Source organism: Pipistrellus kuhlii, unplaced genomic scaffold (genome assembly GCF_014108245.1).
Source record: "Pipistrellus kuhlii isolate mPipKuh1 unplaced genomic scaffold, mPipKuh1.p scaffold_m20_p_14, whole genome shotgun sequence".
In the NCBI taxonomy this organism is placed as follows: Eukaryota; Metazoa; Chordata; class Mammalia; order Chiroptera; family Vespertilionidae; genus Pipistrellus; species Pipistrellus kuhlii.
This window is the reverse complement of record NW_023425449.1, coordinates 27,212,297-27,238,507: the sequence shown is the minus strand read 5'-3', so window position 1 is coordinate 27,238,507 and position 26,211 is coordinate 27,212,297. Positions and strand designations below refer to the sequence as shown.

The window sequence follows — 26,211 nt, the reverse complement described above, 5'->3', positions numbered from 1 at the left end:
TGCCCAAATTTTGTGCACCGGTAGGTCCTCTAGTCCAACTATAAACAAATAACAGCTAACTGCATAAAGCTAGTCCAATAGTAAAGTAATCTAGTTTTTTAAAAAGCACTTACATAAACTTGTCCAAACTGTGATTGACATATAGTATTTTAAATGAAAAAGAATGCCAACTTAGGAAATAGATAATTTTTTTTCCTCTGCCTCAGATTTATTTGCACAATAAATGTACACAGGGGGACAACAGCTCCAAGCAGACAGCAGCCCAGGTGTCACACCAATCCTCTGTCCTCACACCGACAGACAGAGGCCTATACTGTGGAGCCTTTGTGGGGGCCTGGGCACCTTTGGCAGTCTGAGCTGGAGCCTGTGCTGCAGCAGCAGCCTGGCGCTTGGTTTGAGCCTTGTCTTTGGACTTTGGGTGGCAGAGCCTGAGACCCTTAGCAATGCGGGTACGAACACATTTTCCAAGCTTAGGGTGAGCAATGTAGGTAAGCTGGCTGAGCTTGCGGCTGCTGGGATCTTGGGCTTTACTAGGGCTTTGATAACCTTGGCAAGTGCACTCATGGCCTTGGTGTTGGCCTGCATCTTCTTCAGGCCCTTCTTATTGTACTTGTTCCTTAGGAACATGGGGTCTACACTCGAAAGAGATTATCTTTGTGGTCAGGGTTTCTTGATACCATTTTCTTTCAGGACTGGTTGTGCATGCTGTGGTTCTTGGACTTGGTCATGTTGACACCGAAGCCCGCTAGATATGCTATTTAAAAAAAAATTTTTTTTATTGATTTCAGAGAGGAAGGGGGAGGAAGAGAGAGAATTAGAAACATCAATGATGAGAGAGAATCATTGATCATCTGCCTCTTATATGTCCCTACTGGGGACCAAGCCGGAAACTTGGGGATGTGCCCTTGACCAGAACCAAACCCAGGACCCTCGGTCCACATGCACACCAGCTAGGGGGCGTGATGTTATTTTTTTTTTTAACCCCTTCACAATAAAGTGTTTGGTTAAAGAGATTTTAGAAGCTTGAAACAGAACAGGATATAGAATTCTCTGTAGTAAGAGATTCCTAATATAAGTTAAGGATGTAGAGAAAAAGGTACTTAATGAGATGAGGATGACTAGGTAAGTGAATTGCATCAGAAAAACCTTGTGGTCAGAGTGGACAATACAGCTGTTGACTTCTGTAAAACATCAGCAAAGATACCCAGATATCCACAAAGTATAATAGAGTAAATTGGCTTTGAGAGATAAAGGGCAAGTTCCATTTTTAGTAATGCTTAGGATTAAAATCAGAGTCCTAAAACATTTGTGAAAAAGAACCCTTATAGACCTTCATTTTTTTCATGAGGATTGCTAAGTGAAATCAACCTGATTAGTTTCCCCATACCTTTAAAATTTACTTCCACTGCCACATAAAGATTCCCCCCAACTGGATTCCCCATGTGTCTGAGTCTTTCTGTTGATAATGCAATTTAACTCTTCTTCCTCTCTTATTACTTCTATAACATACAACTTTACTCTCATTAAGCTATGGCTTAGTAAAACTTTCTAAATACCCTGAAACTCCTAGGAGTTGATCTCTATTTGTTTCTTCAAAATTTATCCTGAGGATATTTTTTCCACTGACTTTTTAGAGAATAAAAGGGAGAGAAAGAGACAGAGAGAAACGCTGATACATCGATGTGAGAGGAACACATCAATTGGCTGCCTTTGCCTTTGCACATGCCCCAACTAGAACCAGGGATCCAACCTGCAATCGAGATACATGCCCTTGAATGGAATTAAACCCAGGACCCTGATGCTCTTTCCACTGAGCAAATTGGGTAGAATCTTATCTTCTTAGTCAATAAAAGGCTTGCTTAAACAACTACTTTTTTAAATCTAATATTTGATCTATATTCTGCTTTTTTTTTTTTTTTTTTTGTATGTTTATTTTTGACTGAAAAATCACTTATTCAATTTCTACAACCTTTGATAGCCAATTCAAGCCCCATTCCCTCACAAACCTATCAAGCTCGTCTACCACAGCCCATAGTTATCCTTTTCTCCTCACAAATCCAAAAGCACTTTCATGTAATCATTTAGTTCTAATACTACCAAATGGATAAAACTAACACACTCACTGCTCAAATGCTTATCTGTTTTCCTCTTTGGTTTTTGAAGGATATTCTAACAAAATAGTAAAGCATATTTATAGTAGGCACTAAAATGTTATCTTGATTGAACCAAAGAGCAAATAAAGTTAGAAAATTAAGATCTATGAGAATCAGTATTACAGTATTAATTTTTACTTTCAGTCAGTCACTCATCTAACAACTCCAGTTATCAAACCCTAGCCAAGAACCAAAGAGAATTAAAAAAAAAAAAAAAAAAAAAAAAAAAAAAAAAAAAAAAAAAGGATTTCTAAACAGTAAAGTAAATTGTCTAGTGCAGAAGCATGAAATCTCAGGTACTTCACTAAACAGACTCAACTTAAAAATCTAGACCAGTGATCAAGGAACTGCTATCATCGAGGACACTGAGAATTTCATGCATTGAGATCTACATGCAGGAACAAGACTTCTGTTTTGAACAACAGCGACATTAGTAAGAATCAAAGTGACTTTTAGGCTGCCTTAGTGCCCGCAGCAAGGATGTTTGAGAAAAATCAACCAGGACTATAATCTTAGGCCTTTTGAGAGACTAAGAGAAACAGGGCTGTAAATAAGACTTAGAGGATGTGATTATCAACTTCTGATTCTTTTAATGCAGCCATTTAAGAGAAAATAGAGACCATAGGTGGGAAGTAAACAGCAGAGTAGACTGAAATGTCTAATATAGGGTCCCTGCGGTTGTTCTAGAAAAAGTTGATGAGCAGCTGCAGAAGGAGGCAAAATAGTTGGGCCTCCCAAAGCCTCTCAGTTCTGGGAGTTGTGGGGATGGGAGCAGACAGGAGTGGCCGAGGCAGGATTGTTCCCAGTGCTTGGTTCCAGGCCCTTCCCCTACCCCCACCCAATTCTGGTCATCCATTCTTACTGCTTCATTGATACACAAAAATATTCATTTTTCGGGGTGAGGTGCTGGGTATAAAAGGACATATTTTATAAAGGACTGAAAAAATGTCTGTGATTTGCCGAAAATGTATTTTAGCATGTTTTTGTTTTGTTTTTTTAAACACAGTTTCACTAACTTTTACTTGAGGTAAAAAATATTTGTAAATATAAAATAAAAATATTTCTAGAGAAATTGAGCAGATATACAGACTTAAAACATCCATATTACAAATTTTGGGTGAGAATAAAATTTATGTGGAAGGTGAATGAAAAAGTGATAAAAAGCAAATGACTAATAAGAATAAAAAAATTAGGTGGATAAAGGCTAGATGAGGGTCTAATAGTGAGAATAGACTTCTTTAGCCCTTCTGCCAGGAGTAAATGAATAGAAACTTACATTCCTTCACTGACCTACTGTGACAGAGATGAAGAATACCAACACCTAACTTCTGATAAAAGACAAAAAGTGACACAGGGCCAAGGGAGAGTGCAGTAAGGGAGGCAGTGGTCTGCTGTTATCACTGCTTCCAGCGAGGCCTCCAGAGGTATCTGCTGAAGCTGGACTTAACTATTTTCAAAAGAAAGTATACATGGTAGTTGTGGATATTTTCAAGGAAAATGCCTTACTTTTATTTTTGAAACTGGAAATGAATATACAATGATGACAAATATATTAAAATACTGAGTCTTAGTCATTGAGGGGGAAATAATTTCTTTAAAGCTGATACAATTAACCATAAGATCGAGCAAAATTTTCCCTGAAGGACTCTAGAATAGTTTTGTAAATGTCTTGGGCCAGGAATAGACATGATTCTTACTTAAAGTGTACCTTGCTATCCAGGTTATAGACAAACTACAAAACTGTTTCACTCAGATATAAACTAAGTGTGGAATCAACCTTAATATTGTCAGATAACATACATTAAAGAGTTTTGAAAATCAGGTATGAAAGAAAGAAAACCACTGACAATAAGAGAAAACCCTGTAAGGCAGACACTCAGAATACAACTTTTAAAAGCAGTTTTTTTTAAAAACATTCCTTAAATTCTGGAACAAGCCTCTGGGTCCTAGCACCCTACAAATGAAAGCCACTGGGATTCTTTGGGGGCAGAGTCATGATGTCTTCAAAGGTACCATCCTTTAGACACAGGAAAGAAAACTACCCCTTAATTTTTCTGATATATAGCCTTAGGCAAGGGAAACAAAAGAAAAAAAATAAACAAATAGAAGTACATAAAACTAAAAAGTTTTTGCACAGCAAAGGAAACTATCAACAAATGAAAAGACGATCCACTGAATGGGAGGACATATTTGCCAATCAATATCCAAAACTTATAAAGAACTTATAAAACTCAACACCAGGAAGACAAACAATCCAATTAAAAAATGAGCAAAGGACCTGAATAGACACTTCTACAGAGGACCTACAGATGGCCAATGGACATATGAAAAGATGCTCAATGTCACTAATCATCAGAGTTGCAAGTTAAAACCACAATGAGATACCATACCACATCACACCTGTCAGAATGACTATCATAAAAAAATCAACAAACAAGTGTTGGCGAGGATATGGAGAAATGGGAACCTTTGTGCACTATTGGTGGGAATGCAGACTGGTGCAGCCATTATGGAAAGCAGTACGGAGCTACCGCAAAAAATTAAAAATGGAACTGCCTTCTGACCCTGCAATTCCACTTCCATGAATATACTGGAAGAAACCCAAAACACTATTTTTGAAAGAATATATGCACCCTTATGTTCATTGCAGCATTATTTACAATAACCAAGATTTGGAAAAGCCCAAGTGTCCATCAGTAAATGAGTGGATAAAGAAGCTGTGATACACTTACACAATGAAATTAAACAAAAAACAAAAACAAAAACAAAAAAACTTACCTTTTGTGACAGCATGGATAGACCTGGAGAGTATTATGCTAAGTGAAATAAGCTAATCAGAGTAAGACAAATACCTTAAGACTTCACTTACATGTGGAATCTAATGAACAAAATAAACTAACAAGCAAAATAGAAAACAGACTCATAGATTCAGAGAACAACAGATGAACAGCTATCAGAGGAGAGAGGGGCTAGGTGAAAAAAGTCAAGTAGAGTAAGCAAAGGGAAAAAAACTCAGGTGATTACCAGAGGGAAAAGGGCGCTTGGAAGGGGAGAAGAGGGTAAAGAGAAGGATAAATGGTGATGAAAGGAGATGTGACTTGTGGTGGTGAAAACAACACAATATACAGATGGTGTATTATAAAACTGCACACCTGAAAATATGTAATTTTTAAAAATACATTTTTATTAATTTCAGAAAGAAAGGGAGGATAGATAGAAACGTCAAAAATGAGAGAGAATCATTAATCAGCTGCCTCCTGCAGCTGGGAATAGAGCCTGCAACCTGGAATCGAACCATGACCTCCTGGTTCATAGGTCAGTGCTCAATCAGTGAACCACACTAGCTGGGCTTGAAACCTATATAATTTTATTAACCAATGTCGCTCCAATAAATTCAATAAAAAGATTTTTAAAAATTATATAGCCAGTAATATAATAGGCAGTCAGTGAACGTAAATGTTAGAATCAGGATTGAAAGCAAGGTGGCTTCAAGTGGTTGACACTAAATCAAACTTGTAAAATTAATGCAATGTCAGATCAAGGTTCTACGGTGTTGGCATTCATATTTTACCTCACATGTGTATTTCAGACATGATGCTTGTTTTTCTTAAAAACATATTTTCTGTAGTATTTATGTTTAGACCACAGCCTGAGCATTCATGTTCACGAACATCCAATAGTTGGGGTACATCTGTTGAAAATAGTGCATAAAAACTAATCTTGCCCTGGCCAGTGTGGCTTAGTGGGTTGAAAGACTAAAGGTTCGATTCCTAGTCAGGGCATGTATGGGAAGCAACTGATGGATGTTTCTCTCTAACATGGATGTTTCTCTCTCTCACTCCCCCGCCCCCCATCTTCCCCTCTCTCTAAAATAAAGACACATATCCTCAGATGAGGATTTAAAAAAAAAAAAAAAAGGAAAAAAACTAATCTTTCTGGTACTACATTTCATCTCATGGCTGTCGGGGTGTTTGTGTTTAACAAATCATAACAGGCATAAAATAACATGAAAACAAAATAAACACACAATGTACTTTCATAGAACTTCACTCAAGTCATACAATGTATTTTTGCTATACTTACCGTATCCCATATCTGAAGTTTTATTTGTTTCCCATCAATAGTTATCATTCGAGCACCAAACTCTACACCTGAATAGAGTAGAAGATGATTTGTTACATAATCTAGTGGGAATATATTTCACATTTAAGTATTAAAAAGAAACAGATGTTTAATTGGAGGACATCCTGTACTAGGTAATATTCAGATGGATTTTTACAAATACAGCTCCTATCCTGAGTAAACATATAAGCTAAGGCAGAGGTGCTAATAAGACATAAGCTGGGATAGACCATTGGCCTGTGGACTGAAGGGTCCTGGGTTCGATTCAGATCAAGGGCATATCAGGCTTGATCCCAATAGGGAGTGTGCAGGAGGCAGCCAATCAATGGTTCTCCCCTCCCTCCCTCCTTTCCTCCTTCCCTCCCTCCCTTCCTTCCTCTCTCCTTTTTCCTCTCTGAAATCAATAAAAACATATTTTAAAAAAGAAAGACATAAGCTAAGGACATAATTAAAACACTGATATTCAAGGCTAGGGTAGTCAAGACACCAACCATCATCTTCATATTTCACAGGCTTTGTAATATAAAAACAACTAGATGTGAGATCAAGAGCCACAATTATTGCCATAGCTGGTATGGCTCAATGGATAGAGCAGGACCACTGTACAATTGCTGTTTCCAGGGCTCTAAGATGCTTCTAATCCCTATGCTATCTTGTCTCTCATTTGTTTAATCAGTAAACACAATAAAAAACATTACTAATGTCTTGGGTGGGTGGGAAGAGACTAATCAAAGAACTTGTATGCATATGTGCATAACCCATAGACACAGAGAACAGTGTGGGGAAAACCTGGGATGGGGGGCAGGAGAAGGCTAGAAGGGGTCAATGGGGAACAAAGGGGAATATATGTAATACTTTAAACAATAAAAGTTAGCTGCATTTCAATCACTTTTACAAAATTGGCAATATTAATTATACCTATATTTTTTAAAAGTGATGGAGATTGATTTGGCTTTGGGCCAAATGATGTGCCTGCGGTGCAGAATGATTGTAAGAATTTGAAAAGCTCCTGGCACCTAGGGGGCCTCGAGTAGATGCTTAGTTTCCCCTCCACATCTGGTTCATGGTCATTGCTCCTTTCCCAGCGAATAGCTCCTCTGTCCGTCACGATGTCCAGGCGTGAAATCTGGCAATAACCTTTCATCCCGGTTCCTCTACCCGACCCACTAGCCGGTGAATCACCAGATATTCTTTCATTTTTTTTTTTTTTTTAGCCTAACCTGGAAGACTAGTTTCATTACCACCCTCCCCACAAACACTTTATGTATGTGTTTGTTTGTTTAGTAGTAATGTTTTTATTTTAGAATATTTTACTATAGATTTTTTCAGAAAAATTGTGAAGATAGTACAGAGTTTCTGTATATTCTACACCCAGTTTTTCTTATTACTAACATTTTACGTTGTTGGTATGGTACATTTGTCACAATTAATAAACCAATATTTATACATTATTAAAAAAAAAAAAAGTGATGGAGACTGAACTCTGCACAGCGACATATCGAGTTTCATTGACTTTTTTTTTTACTCGTAACTATTCAATTGGACCCTATTTGTTAGAGATTGGAAGCATATTCCATTTCCACTACCCAAAACTTTCTAATGCTTCTCATCTTTTTTATAAAACTTACCAATAGTAAGGTCATGCACTGGTTGAAACCTCTTATCTGTAAACTGTAGCAATAAACATGATTTACCAACACCTGAAAGTAAAAAAAAATAAAAATTAAGACATCAAATTCACCGAAGTTAAGAACTTTTACAAAAGCACAAGGAAAACAGGCAGTCAGGGTTTCCGGTGCTCTGTGAACAATCTACCATGACTTCTCAATGCACTCATTTCTTAAGAGAGTAGAGGGCTGGCCTGCAGACCAAAGGGTTCTAGGTTTGATTTCAGTAAATGGCATGTACCCTCCTGGTCAGGCTTCATGCAAGAGAGCGGGACCACAGCAGAATGGTGGAGCAGGTGAACGGGCGGTGCCAGTCCACTGTGGGGTGCCAAGGCTGGGGGAGAGAGCTAGGGACCAATCCTCGCAGGCCACCCCGAGGGACCCCATCCACGCATGAATTTGTGCACCAGGTCTCTAGTAAATAAATAAGCTAGCAGTGTTTGGATCAACTTTTCTGGAAAAGCTCTTGTATCTTCTAATTCATTTCAGGATGAGCTCTAATCTGAATTGCATTCCTTCACTCTACCTCCAAATTTCACTGCATTAAGGTTATAAATAACTTCCACATTCCTAAATTAAAGGCCTATTTTCTATATTCGTCCTACTTGCCTTCTGATCAGAATTGTATATAGAACATCAATAACACCAACTCTTATTCATTTTCAGGCACTTATCCTCAACTAGACCAAGTCTGCTTGCTTGATAGCATCCTGCACTTCTATAAAACACTAACGGCAGACATCATTCATTCATTCATTTACTAAAAAAGTCTTTATTGAATGCTAACTATGCACGGCACCAGAGACTTGAAAATACAATTGTGTGGAAAACTGTTTTGCTTCTATCCTTAAAGTTTAATACATGTAGAGAAATTAAACAGGATGAATGGCCAAATAATTTGTATGAGCTGTAATTTGAAATAATTGTAATAATCACCATTTGAAAGAAGAGAATAAAGTGTTATTAGAATGAGTAACAGAAGAGAATTTAAATCCCTCTTAGTAGTGCCTAGTCCATTTGCTTTACATTTGGTCAACTTTTACTATTGTAGCTTTCTGCATTTCAAAGTATAACACCAATTTAAGAGATAACAAATATACTGGATTACATTTGAATCCTGTGTATGATACTGGTAGAAAAGGTTGTTTCAGGTCTCTACGCCTTGTCTGCTTATTTATATAACTAGAGGCCCAGTGCACAGAATTCATGCAGGAGGGCAGGGGGGAAAGAGGAGGGAGAGGGGTGTCTAGTCTGTGCCCTCTTGCAGTCCAGGACCCCTCACTCCTTATTGCCCACCAGCTTGCTACTCCTTAGCACACCATGGAGGCGTGGGAGTCTCCCCCTTTGAAAGTGCACTGGCCAACAGGGGGCAACTCCTGCATTGAACGTCTGCCCCCTGATGGTCAGTGCGTATCATAGTGACCAGTTATTCTGGTCATTCTGCCATAATGGTTGCTTAGGTTTTTATTATACAGACTAGAGGCCTGGTGGGTGAAATTCATGCACTGGCGGGGTCTGTCCCTCAGGTCAGCCTACACCCTGGGACCCCTCGAGGGATGTCCAACTGCCCATTTAGGTCCAATTAGGCTGGCAGGGGAATGGTTATGGGGTGATCAGGCTGGCAGGCAGAAGCGGTTAGGGGCAATCAGGAGAGCGGTTGGGAGCCAGCAGTCCTGGATTGTGAGAGGGATGTTCGATGCCTAACTGCTCCCCTGCTGGCCTGATTGCCCCTAACTGCCCTCTCCTGCAGGCCTGGACACCCCCTAACTGCACTCTCCTGTAGGCCTGGTCCTCCCCTAAACTGCCCTGCCCTGTAGGCTTGGTCTCCTGTAACTGCCCCCCTGCAGGCTTGGTCCTCCACAACTACCCTCCTCTGCCAGCCCAGTCACCCCCAACTGCCTTCCTTGCAGGCCTGGTCCCTCCCAACTGCCCTCCTCTGCTGGGCTGATCGCCCACAACTGCCCTTCCCTGCCAGCCATCTTGTGTCCTCATGGGGGCGGCCATCTTATGTGTTGGAGTGATGGTCAATTTGCATATTACCTCTTTATTATATAGGACTAGTGGCCAGTGAACGAAATTCATGCACTCGGAGGGGTGAGGGGGAGGTTGGCCTGTGACCTCTCACAGTGCGGTAACCCCGTGATCAATCGCTTCAAAGAAGTAGGCTCCACCCATCCACCCAGGGCTCCTCAATTAATTGCCCCAAAGAGATAGGCTGGAGCCGCATGGAACAGCCACCGGGCGCCGCCTCCTCCGCACACACAGCCAGCTTGTGACAGTATGAGGGCATTATAGCATAAGGGCTAGGCTATTAGTATAAATCAGCAGTTCTCTAATGCTTTCCAATGCTGCGACCCTTTAATATAGTTCCTCATGTTGTGGTGACCCCCAACCATAAAATTATTTTCATTGCTACTTCATAACTGTATAGAAGGTTATCATATTACCACTTACCTTATTTATAAGACTATTGTGAGAATACAAGAGCTAGCATGTGGAAAATAAGAGATACTATATCTCCTCCTTTTTTGTTCCCCAATGCCTAAAGGCAAGCTGACACTTTATCCCGTGCCCAAGCCAGAATATTCTATACGTACTGTATTAAGCACTCTTCAAATTATGCTTTGTCAGTTCATACATCCACCTTCCTTCTTTAAAAGCAGTAACATTCACCTTTTGCACAGCAGTCTCCCTTATCTGGGGGATACATTCTAAGACCCTCAGTGAATGCCTGAAACTGTAGATTAGGGGTGTCGAACTCAATAAGAGAAGGGGCCAAAATCTAAAATCCAGCCTAAATCGCGGGCCGAATGGTTTACTGAACAGTCATAAACTGTCATTGTGATGGAAATGCAGCGGAGTGCAGTGATGACAGCGCGGTGCGGGCCACATTGCAAGGCCTGGCGGGACGGATTTGGCCCGCGGGCCTTGTGTTTGACACATGTGCTGTAGATAGTACTGAACCCATTTATACTGTGATTTTTCCTATATGTACATACCTATGATAAAGTTTAACTTATAAATTAGGCACAGTAAGCCGAAACCGGTTTGGCTCAATGGTAGAGCGTCGGTTTGCGGACTGGGAGGTCCCAGGTTCGATTCCGGTCAGGGGCATATACCTTGGTTGCGGGCACATCCCCAGTAGGGGTTGTGCAAGAGGCAGCTGGTCGATGTTTCTCTCATCGATGTTTCTAGCTCTCTATCTCTCTCCCTCTCTGTGAAAAATCAATAAAATATATTTAAAAAATAAATAAATAAATTAGGCACAGTAAGAAATTAGCAATAAATAATAAATAGAAACATTGTAATAACATACAGCAATAAAGGTTATCTGAACGTGGTCACTCATTTCAGGGGATCCCTTGCTGAAATCTTCCTAAAGGCACAATGCTTTCTGATGTAACGCATTGCTGTCAATAGGAACACATTTTCTGTTCATATCTTCCATCCACAAACTTAATGTCTTTTCCACCTTAACTAAGCACTTATGAACTGTACCTATAACTTAACACAGTTTGAGGCTGAGCAAAACTAGCATGACTTTCACTTTTCCCAATTTCACAGGTAGATTTGTTCTCACCATAGATCTTAGCAATCTCAGAATATGATTCCCCCACCTTTAAGTCCAGAACGTTCACCTTTCACTTAAAGAAAACAGTTTATGGCTTTTTTGTGGCATATCCAAATTGTCAGCATCACTACTCTTGCGCTTTGGGGCCATCGGTAAGTAAAATAAGGTGACCTGAACATGAGCACTGCAATGCCACCACAGCTGATCTGATAATCCAGATGGCCACTGAGGGACTAATTGGCGGCAAGTATTTACAATGTGGAGACACTGGACAAAGGATGATTCATGGCTGGGTAGGATACAGTGGGAAAGCATGGGATAACATCATACTACTCAGGTCTGCATACAATTTAAAATTTATGAATTGTTTACTGAATTCTCTCCGGAATTTTCCATGTAGTACTTTTGGCCTCTCAATGAAATTCTCTGCCATCCAGTAGGCCTCAACCATGCCCCTCCAAGGAGATATGGATGCCGGATTTGTTCCTTCCATGTTCTGCCTCAGTCTTACGGGTAGTAGCTATGCCCTTTACTTGCTTACTGTATTCTTCAGTGTTCTCTTTACTTCTTAGTTAATTTTCTATTACTCTTAAGTCCACATTATAATTAATGATCCTTTACATTAGACTTTCCCTGTTCAAATTCCTGTGTGGTTTCTGTCTCCTGGTTGGACACTGACTGATACAACTAGTATGATTAATACATCCTTTATTAAGGTAAGTCAAATTTATTTCACAGGGAATAAATGACAGACTATTAAAGCTAACAGCAAGACAGGTAGCAGAATGTGGTAAAAATAGCATCATTTTCCTTTCTTTCCCAACTTCTGACACCTTCTCCCATTAGCTTATTGTAATGGTGGAGAATGGCTGGAGTGTTTGAGAAGAATCAGAGTAAAGTGAAGTATTACTACCTACTTTTCAGAATCTTAGAATGTCACAGTTTGTTGAAATCAGAGGTCCTTTGTGCAGAGATTTTAAAAAAATGTTTTTATTGGTTTTTCGAGAGAGAGCAAGAGAGAGGGATAGTGAGATAGAAACATCTATGAGAAAGAAACATAATCTATCAGTCCCTGGGGACTGAGCCCAAAACCTGGCATGTGCTCTAACTAGGATCAAACCAGTGACCATTTTACTCCTGAGTAGACGCTCAACCCAAACCATACTGGCCTGACTGTGCTGTGATCTTTAAACAGTAGACTATAACCAGTTAGGTCACAACTAACATTAAAAAATGACTAGAACAAAGTAATAAATATTAGACTGTATATACTAGTACTATACAAGGTTAGGACAGTACTGTTTGGAAACTTTTGTTTTAGAACATATATGAACTCTGGGTTGCAACATAATATATTATTGGGGCTTATAAAAAATAAACTTGGGCCCTGGTGGGTTTTGCTAAGTGGTTAGAGGTCTGCCCGCGGACAGAAGGTTGTGGGTTCCATTCCAGTCAAGGGTATATACTTCTGTTGTGGGCTCAATCCTCGCCTGGTCAGGTACATGCAGGAAGTAACCAATCGATGTATCTCTCTCACTTAGATGTTTCTCTCTCTCCCTCCCTTTCACTCTCTCTCTTAAAAAAAACAAAAACAAACAAACAAACAAACAAAAACCAGAAAAAATAGTCTTCGGTGAAGATTAACAAAAACAAACTTGGAAATTACTTTCTAATATCTAATCCAGCAACACATGCAATGAAAGAACTCAAGAACTCATCTACAATAATTTTGCAAAATAAATCAGCTAAAGAATCTAGAATACTTCTATTATCTTTTAATTAACATTTACAAGGACAGGAATCAAGGGAGAAACCTGACCGAATCATCTGTTGGCAATTTAATATAATAAATACAACTTGGGTAGCATGAGTCATCCACCAGGTGACAATTCTATTACATAAACCTCTTTGTAAAAAGATTTTTCCACTAGGTAAAATTAGGATGACCTTATATTATCCTGGTTTACCGCGGCAGGCTCAGTTATGCCTCTTATTCTGATCAAGTATGGATCAGCTTGGAAGATATAAAGTATACGGTTTCCCTAAAACACCCACCCCAGCAGTATCAGCAGTATCAGGAGACTTGTTAGAATGCAATTAGCATCATCCCAGACTTACTGAATCACAAACTGTGGGGTGGAACCCAGAAGTTTGTGGATTACCAAGCTCTCCAGGTGACACTGATGTGCAGTCAAGTTTGAGGACCACTACCATAAACACATCCATTAAAATGGTAGTAGTTTCTTCACAGTGAAAATTTAAAAAAATAAAATAAAATGCTAGTAGTTTCAGTGCCCAATCCTTTTCAGTTTAGTTTTCCAACTACAACCAATCTGAAGCTACTACATGCTAAGTATAACAGATAAATAACTGAAAATGCTGGAGATATATTTCACCACAGTACAGATTAAATTTAAAACACGATTTTGGTTTTGACTTACTATCTTTGGCAATCACCCAGTTTAAAATAGCTGGACTACATGCTATCTGCCAAATACTCAAAAAACCACGTCAATGGACATTTCTTTTTTTTATTGTATCTATGGAACCCTATAAACCAAGTCTATACTAGTGTACTTGTGTTATTTACTAGGTGTACCAATTAATAATGTGGATTTTTTTCAATAGACGGAGTTACACATATGTTTATATATATATGCGATTTGATATGTATGCTATTTTGTTGTATCGACTGCAAGCTTCAAAACTTCATATGTCAAATTTGCTGAAGGTGTTAACATCATAGATATTTTTATGCTTAAAAATGTCGAATTTTGTGTGAAAAAAGAGCATTTGTGGAAAGTTTTAACTCATCACTTTATTTTGAAGAAAAAATTATTGTATACTTCAGAAAGCTTATGGTGATCACGCTCCATCTCAAGATACTTGTGAATGCTGGTTTAAAAGCTTTAAAAGTGGTAATTTCGATGTGGAAGACAAAGAATGCCCAGGTCAACGGAAAAAGTTTGAAGACCAACAATTATAAGCATTATTGGGTGAAGATGCATGTCAAACTAAAAAAACAAAACAAAACCTTGCAGAAATATTAAATGTTGCTCAGCAAACAATTTATGATCATTTACAATCAAGTAATAGGGAAAATTTTAAAGGAAGGAAAATAGGTGCCGCATCAACTGAATAAAAGACAAATGGAAAACCGAAAAGTCAGTAAAAATGTTGTTTCAACAGCACGAAACAAAGTCTTTTTTGCATAGAGTTGAGAGTGGTGATGAAAAGTGGATTTATTTTGAGAATCCCAAATGCACAAAATCATGGGTTGATCCAGATCAACCATCAACATCAACTGCAAGGCCAATTCTCCGTGTTTGGTGGGATCAGGAAGGTGTGGTATATTATGAGCTTCTAAAACCAAGTGAAACCGTTAATACTGATCGCTACTGACAACAAATAATAACAGGTATATTAAATGTATACTAATCGGAGCATTTGCCCAGTTTTTTCATAAGCAAAGATGCCAACTAAGAAGAGCACATCTCAGTCGAAACCGGTTTGGCTCAGTGGATAGAGCGTCAGCTGCGGACTGAAAGGTCCCAGGTTCGATTCCAATCAAGGGCATGTACCTTGGTTGCGGGCACATCCCCAGTGTGTGTGTGTGGGGGGGTGTACAGGAGGCAACTGATCAATGTTTCTCTCTCATTGATGTTTCTAACTCTCTATCCCTCTCTCTTCCTCTCTATAAGAAATCAATAAAATATATTTTTTAAAAAGTGCACATCTAAGAAATACATTTGAATGAAGTAGCTTGAATAGAATATTTTTTCAGAATGCTATGAAAAAAAAGCTTGAATGTACATTATAATAATCGTGAAAAAATTTACTGTACATGATGTCTAATGGTATGTTATGATAGAAATGCATATCAAAGTTAAGGCTGCAAGCAAAAAGAACTATTTTATGCAGTTGCCAGATTAAACTAATAAGAGCCCAAGAAGTACTACTACATGTTAACAGTAAGTCAAACTGTTAAACTCCCAAACATACTAGTAGATGAAGCATCAGTCAACACGATGTTGAGAGTAGCCTGCTGAATTTAAGTACACAAAACATATAGCAAGCTCAAAATTAAATATTTCTTATATTTTTTAATGGAAGGTAATTGGCAGTATTTACCAAAATGTAAAATATATATCTTAGTTGATCCACAAATTTTGTTATACAAATTCACAAGAATGCATACTACAGAACGTGTATGTATAATATTCATCAAAAAGTGTCCTGGACATTTGTGGCTTTTGGCAACTTGGCATCGGAGAACCCTTCTTTGAGCTCCCTGGCAGCTAGGGCACAGACAGGTGACCTAGGATGAGCTAATCAGATGCTATTGTCCTTAATATAGATTCTTGAAGGAGTGCTCCAATATCAGAGACTCCACGGTAGTAGTTATAGCGGAGATGAGAGATACTGGCATGTGCCCAGCTTCTTCTTCAGAAGGCCATACTGAAAGCAGGAATTTGGCAGTGCCTTGTGCCTTCCTTGGTTATGCCATTTTCAAGCTTGACAATACCGCCTTCCTATTAATTCTGTGGACTTCTAATCTTCCCAATAAAATCTTATGCTTAATTTAGCTATAGTAGGTTTCTACTATTTGTAACCACAGACCAAGACTAATAAAATCAGGAACAGATTAAACTGTGGTTCAGCTATGCAGGTGCTTAAAAATAATGAGAGAGGTTTTATATAGGTGATGATATTTTAATACACCCAAGATTCACCCTTATGTGGGAAAAAAATGCATAGGACAAAACTGGAAGGACACACTAACTATTGTTTACCATTATTTATGTAAAGTGGTAGATAATTTAATTATCATTTTTCACCATGAGCACTTATCACTTTCACGATTTTATTTATACACACACACACACACACATACACACACATATGTATATGTATATACATACACACACATATGTAGTTAGATATAAATGATCTATTTTAGGGTCAAACACTATCTAAGCAATACTTTTAGGGCCTCATCCAACAACCTCCATAGTATGTGGTATTTAAATAACTAGCAAAACTTTTAATGTGATCAAAAATAGTTACACTAAATGTTTATGTGATAAGAAAATTACAAGGAAGCCTGCAAGTAAAATAATGAGTTGTGAAATAAAAGGCTTTGGTTTCCTTTTTAAAACCCTAAAAACCACAAAAGGACCAGTAGAACTTTTTAACAAGACTTCTTCATGACTAAAATTCACATATTCACACTCAAATCCAACATGATTTTTCTATTTCTTGGGTAAATTCTCCAAGAAGGAAAATGTTAAGCCAGAAAGGATTGGGGAATGGGGAAGAGGTCAAGAAAGAAAAGTTAAATTGTGGAAAGGGATCATTAATTAATGTCAGAAAAATGAGTTAAGGGTAGAAAATTATCCTGGTTAGAGATGGGGAATAAGGCTATTTCTTAGAAATTATCCAGAGGATAAAAACCGGATTTTCTATGCCACATAATGCTCTTTACAATCCCAAGACTCTTTAGTCTTAAACCCCCCACAAAATCCTGACAAAAACCCTATACCCCCACATTCTGTATCACATTGCTGGTATAAGGACAACCAACCTTTTTGGCGAAATAAAAGACTGTAAGCAGCTCAGCTCAATTCTCTGTTCTCAAAACAAATATAAAAAATAGGACCAAAAGCACAAACTGATTTACAGGATTATTAAGTGGGGAATTAGTCAAACAAATGAGACTATGTCTGATTATATCACGCCTGATTTTTCATTTGTGAAGTAGGGTCAATAGGATTATTGTAAGAACACATATGAAAGTCAAGAGTACAGCACTCAGCCTACAGTAGGTGCTCAATAAATGTTTACTAAAAATATGAATCTGCTCTGAGTCATTCACTCCAGTTACAATTAATCCTTTCCAGCTCCCTTTCCACTTGTACATATCTCTGTTACGTTACCTTGTAATTACTACAACAAACTGGTTCCCCCTATAGGGTAGAAAAGTCTTGTTTATTTTTCTAACTCCACTATAGGGACTGCCCAAGGAATACCTTAAACTTCCTTAAAAAGAAAAAAAAGAAAAAATCCACCCTGGCCGGTATGGTTCAGTTGGTTGGCTGTTGTCCAAGCACTGAAAGGTCTTGGGTTTGATCTCTAGTCAGGGCACATACCCACATTTTGGGTTCCATCCCCAGTCAATCCCCAGTCCGGGTGCATACAGGAGGCCAACTAATTGACGTTTCTCACAGTGATTTCTCCCCCACACCCTCCATCTTCCTCTCTCTTAAAAAAAAAAAAAAAAAAAAAGCTAATCTAATCATCTACTATTTGCATACATTCCATCACCCAAACCCCAATACAAATAAAACCCCTACCAGAACAGCTCCGGTAACAAACCAACTCACCATTTTATATATATATATATATATATATATATATATATATATATATATATTTTATTGATTTTAGAGAGGAAGGGAGAGGGAGAGATAGAAACATCAATGAGAGAGAATCATTGATTGGCTGCCACCTGCATGCCCCCTTCTGGGCACTGAGCCTTCAACCTAGGCCTGTGCCCTTGGCTGGAATAGAACCTGGGACCCTTCAGTCTGCAGGCCGACACTATCCATTGAGCCAAACCAACTCGGGCCCAACACACCATTTAACAAGCTCTTTCCATTTCATAGGGAGTCCAAATCAATCTTTCTTCTACTCATGGTCCTAGTTCTGCCAGTGAAAAGCCAGAAAAGTGTGTTTAAGCCCTCTTTTATATGACAGTCACCTAAGTTTTTATAAGTCATTATTATATTCTTTAAGTCTTCTTTTTTAGGTTAAAATGTTTCCATTATTTCAACTGTTACTAAAATGTCATGGTTGATAGCGCTTTCATATACCACCCTGACTAGTCTCCTGAGCACAGACTCCAATGTGTATCAAGTTTCCATAACTGCCTGGCTCAGTGGATCAAGCATATGCCCAGGTGATGGGCTCTAAACCCAGTAGGGGGTGGGTAGGAAGCAGCTGATCAATGTTCCTATATCTTCTCCCTCTCCGTTCTCTAAAAGATAAATAAAAACATTAAAAAAATTTTAAGTGTTTCCATAACTTATAGTTGAGTCCTGACAAGAATAGAACTATTACCTGCCTTGTCTGTACATTTTACTTTTACTAACCCAGTAGCACAATTACTCCTGTTAGCTTTATCACTCAACTGACTCAAACTGAACCATGTCATGCCAAACTAAGTTTTTAGAAAATGTGCTGCTATTTAGTCAGCCAACCTCTATTTGTATAGTGATGTGTGTGTATGTATATATATATATATATATATATATATATATATATACACACACACACACACACACACATACATTTTTTTATTGTTTTTATTTTACAGAGAGGAAGAGAGAGTGATAGAGAGTTAGAAACATCGATGAGAGAGAATCATCTATCAGCTGCCTCTCTGTAAAAAATCAATAAAATATATTTAAAAAAAATAAAATAAAATTCCAAGAGCAAAAGACAAAGAGAGAATATTAAAAGCAGCAAGAGCAAAGCAGGTAGTTACTTATAAAGGAGCACCTATACGATTGTCAGCTGATTTCTCAACAGAAACCATGCAGGCCAGACGGGAATGGCAAGAAATATTCAAGGTGATGAATAGTAAGAACCTACAGCCAAAAATAATCTACCCAGCAAAGCTATCACTCAAAATCAAAGGCCAGATAGAGCTTCACTAATAAAAAAAAAACCTAAAGGAGTTCATCACCACCAAACCAGAATTATATGAATTGCTGAAGGGAGTTCTTTCGGAAGAGAAAATAAATAAAGATAAAAATTATGAACAACAAATACGTAACTATCAACAAGTGAATCTAGCCGAAACCGATTTGGCTCAATGGATAGAGCGTCAGCTTGGGGACTGAAAGGTCCCGGGTTCAATTCCGGTCAAGGGCATGTACCTTGGTTGCAGGCATATCCCCAGTAGGGGGTGTGCAAGAGGCAGCTGATCGATGACTCTCTCATCGATGTTTCTAACTCTCTCTCTCCCTTCCTCTCTGTACAAAATCAATAAAATATATTAAAAAAAAAAGTTGGAATATCTTTAAAAAAACACAAAAAAACAAGTGAATCTAAAAACCAAGGAAATTAAAAAACAAAACCAAAAACTGATGAACAATATTAACTGTTGAATATAATAGAATCAGAGGTATGGAAGGGGAGTGAACTGACGATTCTTGGGGAAAAGGGGAGAGGGGGATGTGTGAAGAGACTGAACATAAACTGTACACCTATGGATGAGGACAATGGGGGATGGGGAAAGGGCAGAGGGTGGGGGGGGAACCTGGTGGAGGAGAGCAATAGAAGGGGGGGAAAAAAGAGGAACATTTGTAATAATATGAACAATAAAGATTTAGTTAAAAAAAATGCTGATAAACTATAGAACATCTAGATGCAAACAAATATGCTAAGTACAAGAAAACACCAATATAAGCTAGGAAACAAGAGTCAAGTATAGCAGGTTCCTCTAAGTATCAGCTGGTCCCAAATGAGCAAAGCAAGCAGGGATGGGAGGAGAGGGAGAGTGGAAATCAAATCAGTAGGACACATGAAGGGCAAAAGAATAATTTTTGCTATGAACAGCATTACTATACAATATTGATCAAGTATGGGTTAGTTTTTTAAATGCATATGGAAAAAGTATAGAAACATTCAAAGAAGCAGATGGCCCTAACGGGTATGGCTCAGTGGTTGAGCATCAACCTATGAACCAGAGGTCATACCTAGTTCAATCCCTAGTCAAGAGCACAAGCAGGCCCATATTTCAGGCTTGATCCCCAGTAGGCAGTCAATAGATGATTCTCTCTCATCATTGATTTTCTCTCTGTCACACTTTTTCTCTGAAATCAATAAAAAATTTATATTTACAAAGGACAAAAAGATGAAATAAATATTAACCACTCCTTATTCATGACAAGTGTTACACATTATCTCAAACATTCATTCCATTTTTATAGATGAGGACAATGAGACTCAGGGAGATTCAAGAGGTTAACTACAAAGGAGCAGAGAAAGGACTTTATCCTTGTTTTATAGGACTTTATCCCTCTTTTGCATGAGTGGAGTGGAGATGGTTATCTGTTTTAGTGAAGGGAACTGACAAAGCAGTGGTAAACCAATAACAAGGCCTGATATGGAATTTGAAGAAATCAAGACATATGTCTCATATGGAAGAGGGAGATGGACTTTGGAGTCAGAAACACCTGGTCTCAAATTCCAGCTTGATCAGCTACTAGCTGTGTGATGTGATTACTCTCCCTATTCCCATCTGTAAAATATAGCCTTCCTTGTGGATATTACTGTTAAAATTCAATGAGTTGGAAACAAATCAATGTTTCTCTCTTTCTCAATCAATAAAAGTTAACACAAAAAATAAACAACCTAAAAGGTGTACACAACAGTCATTGTCAAGTATTAATGCTGCTTCTGACTTCAACTTACTGTTTGTATCTTATGTTTCTCCCTAGTCCTCCATAGTAGGCAGAATAATGCTGTCCTTCCCACCCCCTACCTTCACCACACAAAGATATACGTGTCCTAATCCCCAAAATCTGTGACTATGTTGCCCTAGGAGGCAAAGGGGACTTTGCAATGTGATTAAGATTATAGACTTTGAGATGATATTATCCTGGATTATCCAGACAAACCCAATTTAATCATGAATTTTTAAAAAGCAGAAACCCTTAAAAAGCAGAAACTGTCAGAGAGATGCGACGAGTCAGACAGATTTGACACTAAAAGGACCTGAGTTCTTGTTGTTGGCTTTGAAGATGGAGAAAGGGAGTCATATGCCAAGGAATGCGGGTATATGGGTGGACTCTAGAAAGTGGGGAAGAGCCCTCAGATGACAGCAAGAAAATGGAGATATCAGTTCTGCAGCTGATATCAGACCTCATCTATTGGCTTACCACTGCTTTGTCAGTTCCCTTCACTAAAACAGATAACCACCTCCACTCACTCATGCAAAGAACTATAATCTACCAATATCATGAATGAGCAAGGACCCTCCACAAGGGAATCCAGCCTTGCTAAAACCTTGACATTAGTCTTGTGAGACACAAGTCATACTTTTGATATGTACATGAACTTATGTAGAACTTCAGAACTGTAAGATAAAGTTGTGTTGTTTAAGCTGCTAAGGGTAGTTTACGGTAGCAACATAAAATACACCCTTCCTCTCATTTGCATTAAAAAGACTGTACTTTAAAAAAAATTATGTGTCCTTAATTCTTCTTGAGCAGGAAAAACGAACTGGTCAGTGCATTTAGCCTACTCAGCAGAGATTATCTAGCACACACTCTCTGGTGCACTAACTCTGTGCCAGGCATGGTCTTGTTTTCAAGAATTTTGCTGCAGCAAATTCAATGAACTTTCTTCATTTCTCCCTTAGATTTGACCAGAAACACAGTTAATTGTCAATGACACCTGAAAACAGAAATATTTTGAAGAGATAACTGGAAGAAACTTAAAGTGCTACATTACACCATAGCTATAAAAACTAAAAACTTATGATAGGTGAGGTTAAGAAGAGGAGGCAAATAAATAATTTGTCCCAAATGACATAGCTCCATTTCTTTATCTATAAAATGGTAACTTCATATTATCTGTTGAAGGATTTTTTAAAAAAAGCTTTCAATATTGTGTATGAACTACAAAAAATGTAGAGAATTCCTCATAAGAATTTACTATAGAGACGTAGTGCCAAAAGCTAATGTGATACAGAATTTTATATAAATTCAGCCTGGATATGTCTCAGGAATATCCATAAAATCCCAGAAAGCAGAAAATCTGGCAATAAAAAGAAAAAATCCATTTTAGAAAATTAGGCAAGCAAAAAAGGCCCAAGATTGACTACTAGAGAAGAATGTCATATTGATAGAACGAACAATGCTTTAAAAAAGGAAAAGATAATGGGGGGATAAAGACACATTTGTAATACCTTAATCAATAAAGAAAAAAAAATTGAGACAAAAAAAAAATATCCAAGACTCACTTCAGCTCTACTAAAACAGCACCTGCATGAGACCTAAGTCATTTGAGTTAACAAACACTGCAGGAGTTACCAGTAAAAGAGAAGGTTGTCTTACATCTATGGTAGCAGAGGGAATCTAGCATCTTCTTGCCAAGCGTCCCTTATTTACAAGTAGAATGTAAAGTATTTAAAATCTTGCAAATAAAAAAGGTTGTTCATGTAAAAAGTAAAAAGCTAGAAAGGGGGGCAAAGGAGGTCAGGATGTGGCTGCATCTTTTGTAGCAAAGGACACAGCATCACAGACAGAAGGATGAACAAAATAAAATGGAACAAGCACAGCTGGGCCAGAGTGAGAGGGAAAAACAGCTGAGCTGGCAAAATCAGGATCGGCTCAAATAAAACAGCAAAATCACTGGCGACAGGAAGAGGAGGAGAGCTAGCAAGATAAACTGATGGGGGGGGGCAGTAGGGACGATAAAGAAGAAAATTAATTTCATGTTGGAGCAGGAGCAGGAATGGAGTGGGGATAAAAAAGACAAGAGCAATGAGAAAGCAGCTTTATTTGAGATGAGTAGGTAAGTTCACTAGGAAAGGGAAGGAAGAAAAAAAAAAAGACTAAAAACACAGGGTCAATGCTACGATGGTTCAATACAGTCTTAAGAGCAATATAGCCGAAACCGGTTTGGCTCAGTGAATAGAGCAATCGGCCTGCAGACTGAAAGGTCCCAGGTTCGATTCCAGTTAAGGGCATGTACCTGGGTTGCGGGCACATCCCCAGTAGGAGGTGTGCAAGAGGCAGCTGATTGATGATTCTCTCTCATCGATGTTTCTAACTCTCTATCCCTCTCTCTTTCTCTCTGTAAAAAAAATCAATAATATATATATATATATATATATATTTAAAAGAGCAATATAAATATTACGGGAAGCAAGTAGCAAATAAACTGGTTAGGAGAAACAGAAAAGGCTGGTCAAAAATCTTGAAAAACTACATGTAACATGCACAAAGCAGAAATTTAAATATAACAAAAGTATATTGTTGCCCTAGCCCAGTGGTCGGCAAACTCATTAGTCAACAGAGCAGCAAACCACGGCTGGAAAGCTGCATGTGGCTTGCGAGCCACGGTTTGCGGACCACTGCCCTAGCCAGTTTGAGGTCCCAGATTCAATTCCAGTCAAGGGCACATACCTTGGTTGCAGGCTCCATCCTGGCCCTGGTCAGGAGGTAGGGGACAACCAATTGATGTGTCTCTCTCATATCAATGTGTTTCTCTCTGTCTTCTCCCCCTTCCTTCCACTCTCTCTACAAATCAATGGAAAAATATCCTACAGTGAGGATTAACAACAAAAAACTATATTGTCTAATTTTAGATGATGTTAAAAGGTATGTTTCAGACATGTTTTAGCTCTCTCCTTTAATAAAATTATTAAACACATTTAAAACAGGCAAACTAAACAATATAGTTTAGAGATGCATGTGACAGTTGAAGGGAAGGTTAATACAGGCTAGTGGAAGCCTGGAAGAGAGATTTGTGATGAGGATCTGTATTTCTTTAGCATGAGTGTTTAATTTAGTGCTATTCTTTAAAACTATTAAATTATGAATAGTTATATAACTAAAAAATTCATTTCATAGCTAAAAATTTTAGTGGAAATTTTCTACCTCTGAATTCTGGTTTTTCTTTTCTTAAAAATTTTTATTTCATAAATTTTATTTGTTGGTTTTTAGAGAAATAGGAAGGGAGGGTGAGAGGAAGAGGGAAGGAGGATGGGGGTGGGGGGAAAGGGAGAGGGAGGGTGAGAGAGAAAAAGAGAGAGAGAGAGAGAGAAACATGAACTTATTGTATTTATTTACTATGCATTCATTGGTTGATTCTTGTGTGTGCCCCGACCAGATCAAACCTGCAATCTTAGCGCATTAGGATGATGCTCTAACCAACTGAGCTAGCTGGCAAGGGCTTTAAAATTTTTTAAAACATATTTTTTTTAATTTTTCATTTACAGTTGGCATACACTATTATATTAGTTTCAGGTGTGCAACATAGTGATTAGACATGTATATAACTTATGAAGTGATCACCCTAATAAGTCTAGTATCCATGACACCAATGTACTTATTACAATACTAGCGATCCACTCGGGCACTGGTGGGGTCCCTCGGCCTGGCCTGTGCCCTCTCGAAACCCGGGATCCTTCAGGGGATGTCGGACTGCTGGTTTAGGCCCGATCCCCGCAGGGATGTAGCAGTGCATGAAGGTGAAGCAGCAAGCGGCTGGGGAGGAGCCCAAGCCAGAGCTGGGTGCCGCTCCCGCTGCCCTTCAGTAGCCCTGCTGCGGAGGTGTGAGAAGCTCATGCTGCTGCTGCTGGGCTCACCAGCCATGAGCCCGGCCACCAGAGAGCAGCTCCTGCATTGAGCGTCTGTCGCGGAGGTGTGAGAAGCTCATGCTGCTGCTGCTGGGCTCACCAGCCATGAGCCCGGCCACCAGAGAGCAGCTCCTGCATTGAGCGTCTGTCCCTGGTGGTTAGTGCATGACATCGCTGCTGGTCAACCTGTCATTCGGCTGCTTAGGCTTTTATATACTAGATTGACTACATTCCCTATGGTGTACTTTACATCCCCCTGGCTGTTTTTATACAAGACAATGTGTAAATCTTAATTTCTTCCTCTTTTTCACCCATTCCACCAACCCCTCCTCCTATCTGGCAGCCATCAATATGTTTTCTGTATCTATGAGTTTATTTATTTATTTATTTATTTTAGATTCCACATTTAAAGGAAATCATATGGTATCTGTCTCTCTGTCTGAATTATTTCACTTAGCAAGTCATTTGGCCTGGCCCTGCCAAGGCATCAGGGGTGAGTTAATTGTCTGACCAAACGTTGGAGGCTAATTTTTAAGTTGATAATTCTGTATGCCCAGCAAGTGATCTTATAAATATCCAAATGACCTTATGCAGTAAAAAGGTTTCCCACCCCTCTAAAGTGCTAGAGAATCCTCTAGAATTTTGCTCCTGCTCTCTTTCTTGTATTTTCAATCTTTCAACTTCAAGTGTGCCCTATCTTAACACTCACACGAGTCAACCTGAACTTACAACCAACTCTCATTGTTTCTTTCTCTTATACACTCAAAGTCTTCAATAAAATGGCTCTACCTTTAACTTCCCAGTATCTCTCGTTTTAAAACCACAAATCTTGAGACTGATCCACTGAGCTGAAAACAGGTATGAACTTCCAACTGTCTACCATTCATTTCCACTGGCAAATCCCTATTCACCATTCCAATTTCAGTTTAAATATCACCTTCCAGGTAAAGCCTTGCTACATCTCCCCCCAAGGGCTCATCACTTATTAAAAATTTCTTACACTAACATTTAAGACAAAGTTAAAAGTTAAAAGTTTTCTAGATAAGCAACAAAAAATAAGATTATTTAGAATGTCTGTAGAGAAGGTGGTCACAATTACAAACTTCCAGTTATAAGAAAAGTAAGTCTCAGGAATGTCAAGAACAGCATGAAGAATATAGTTAACAATACTATATTATATAGCAGGAAGTTGACAATGAATTTTTAAAAATATATTTTAATTGATTTCAGAGAGGAAGGGAGAGGGAGAGAGATATTAACATCAATGATGAGAATCAAGAGAATCACTAATCAGCTGCCTCTTGCATGCCCCTCACTATAAGA

At 38.6% G+C, this 26,211-nt stretch overlaps 1 protein-coding gene across 3 annotated transcripts in view; it reads right to left on the bottom strand.

The window, feature by feature from the left end:
• Positions 1 to 26,211, bottom strand: part of RAB2A (RAB2A, member RAS oncogene family) — a 63,294-nt gene that overhangs the window by 32,941 nt on the left and 4,142 nt on the right. For all 3 annotated transcript variants that reach the window (XM_036436995.2, XM_036436992.2, XM_036436993.2), the window contains 2 exons: positions 7,904 to 7,975; positions 6,237 to 6,304 (listed from right to left, as the gene is read on the bottom strand). In XM_036436995.2, the coding sequence (XP_036292888.1) occupies positions 6,237 to 6,304; positions 7,904 to 7,975 (140 nt within the window). The remainder of the gene's footprint in view (positions 1 to 6,236; positions 6,305 to 7,903; positions 7,976 to 26,211) is intronic.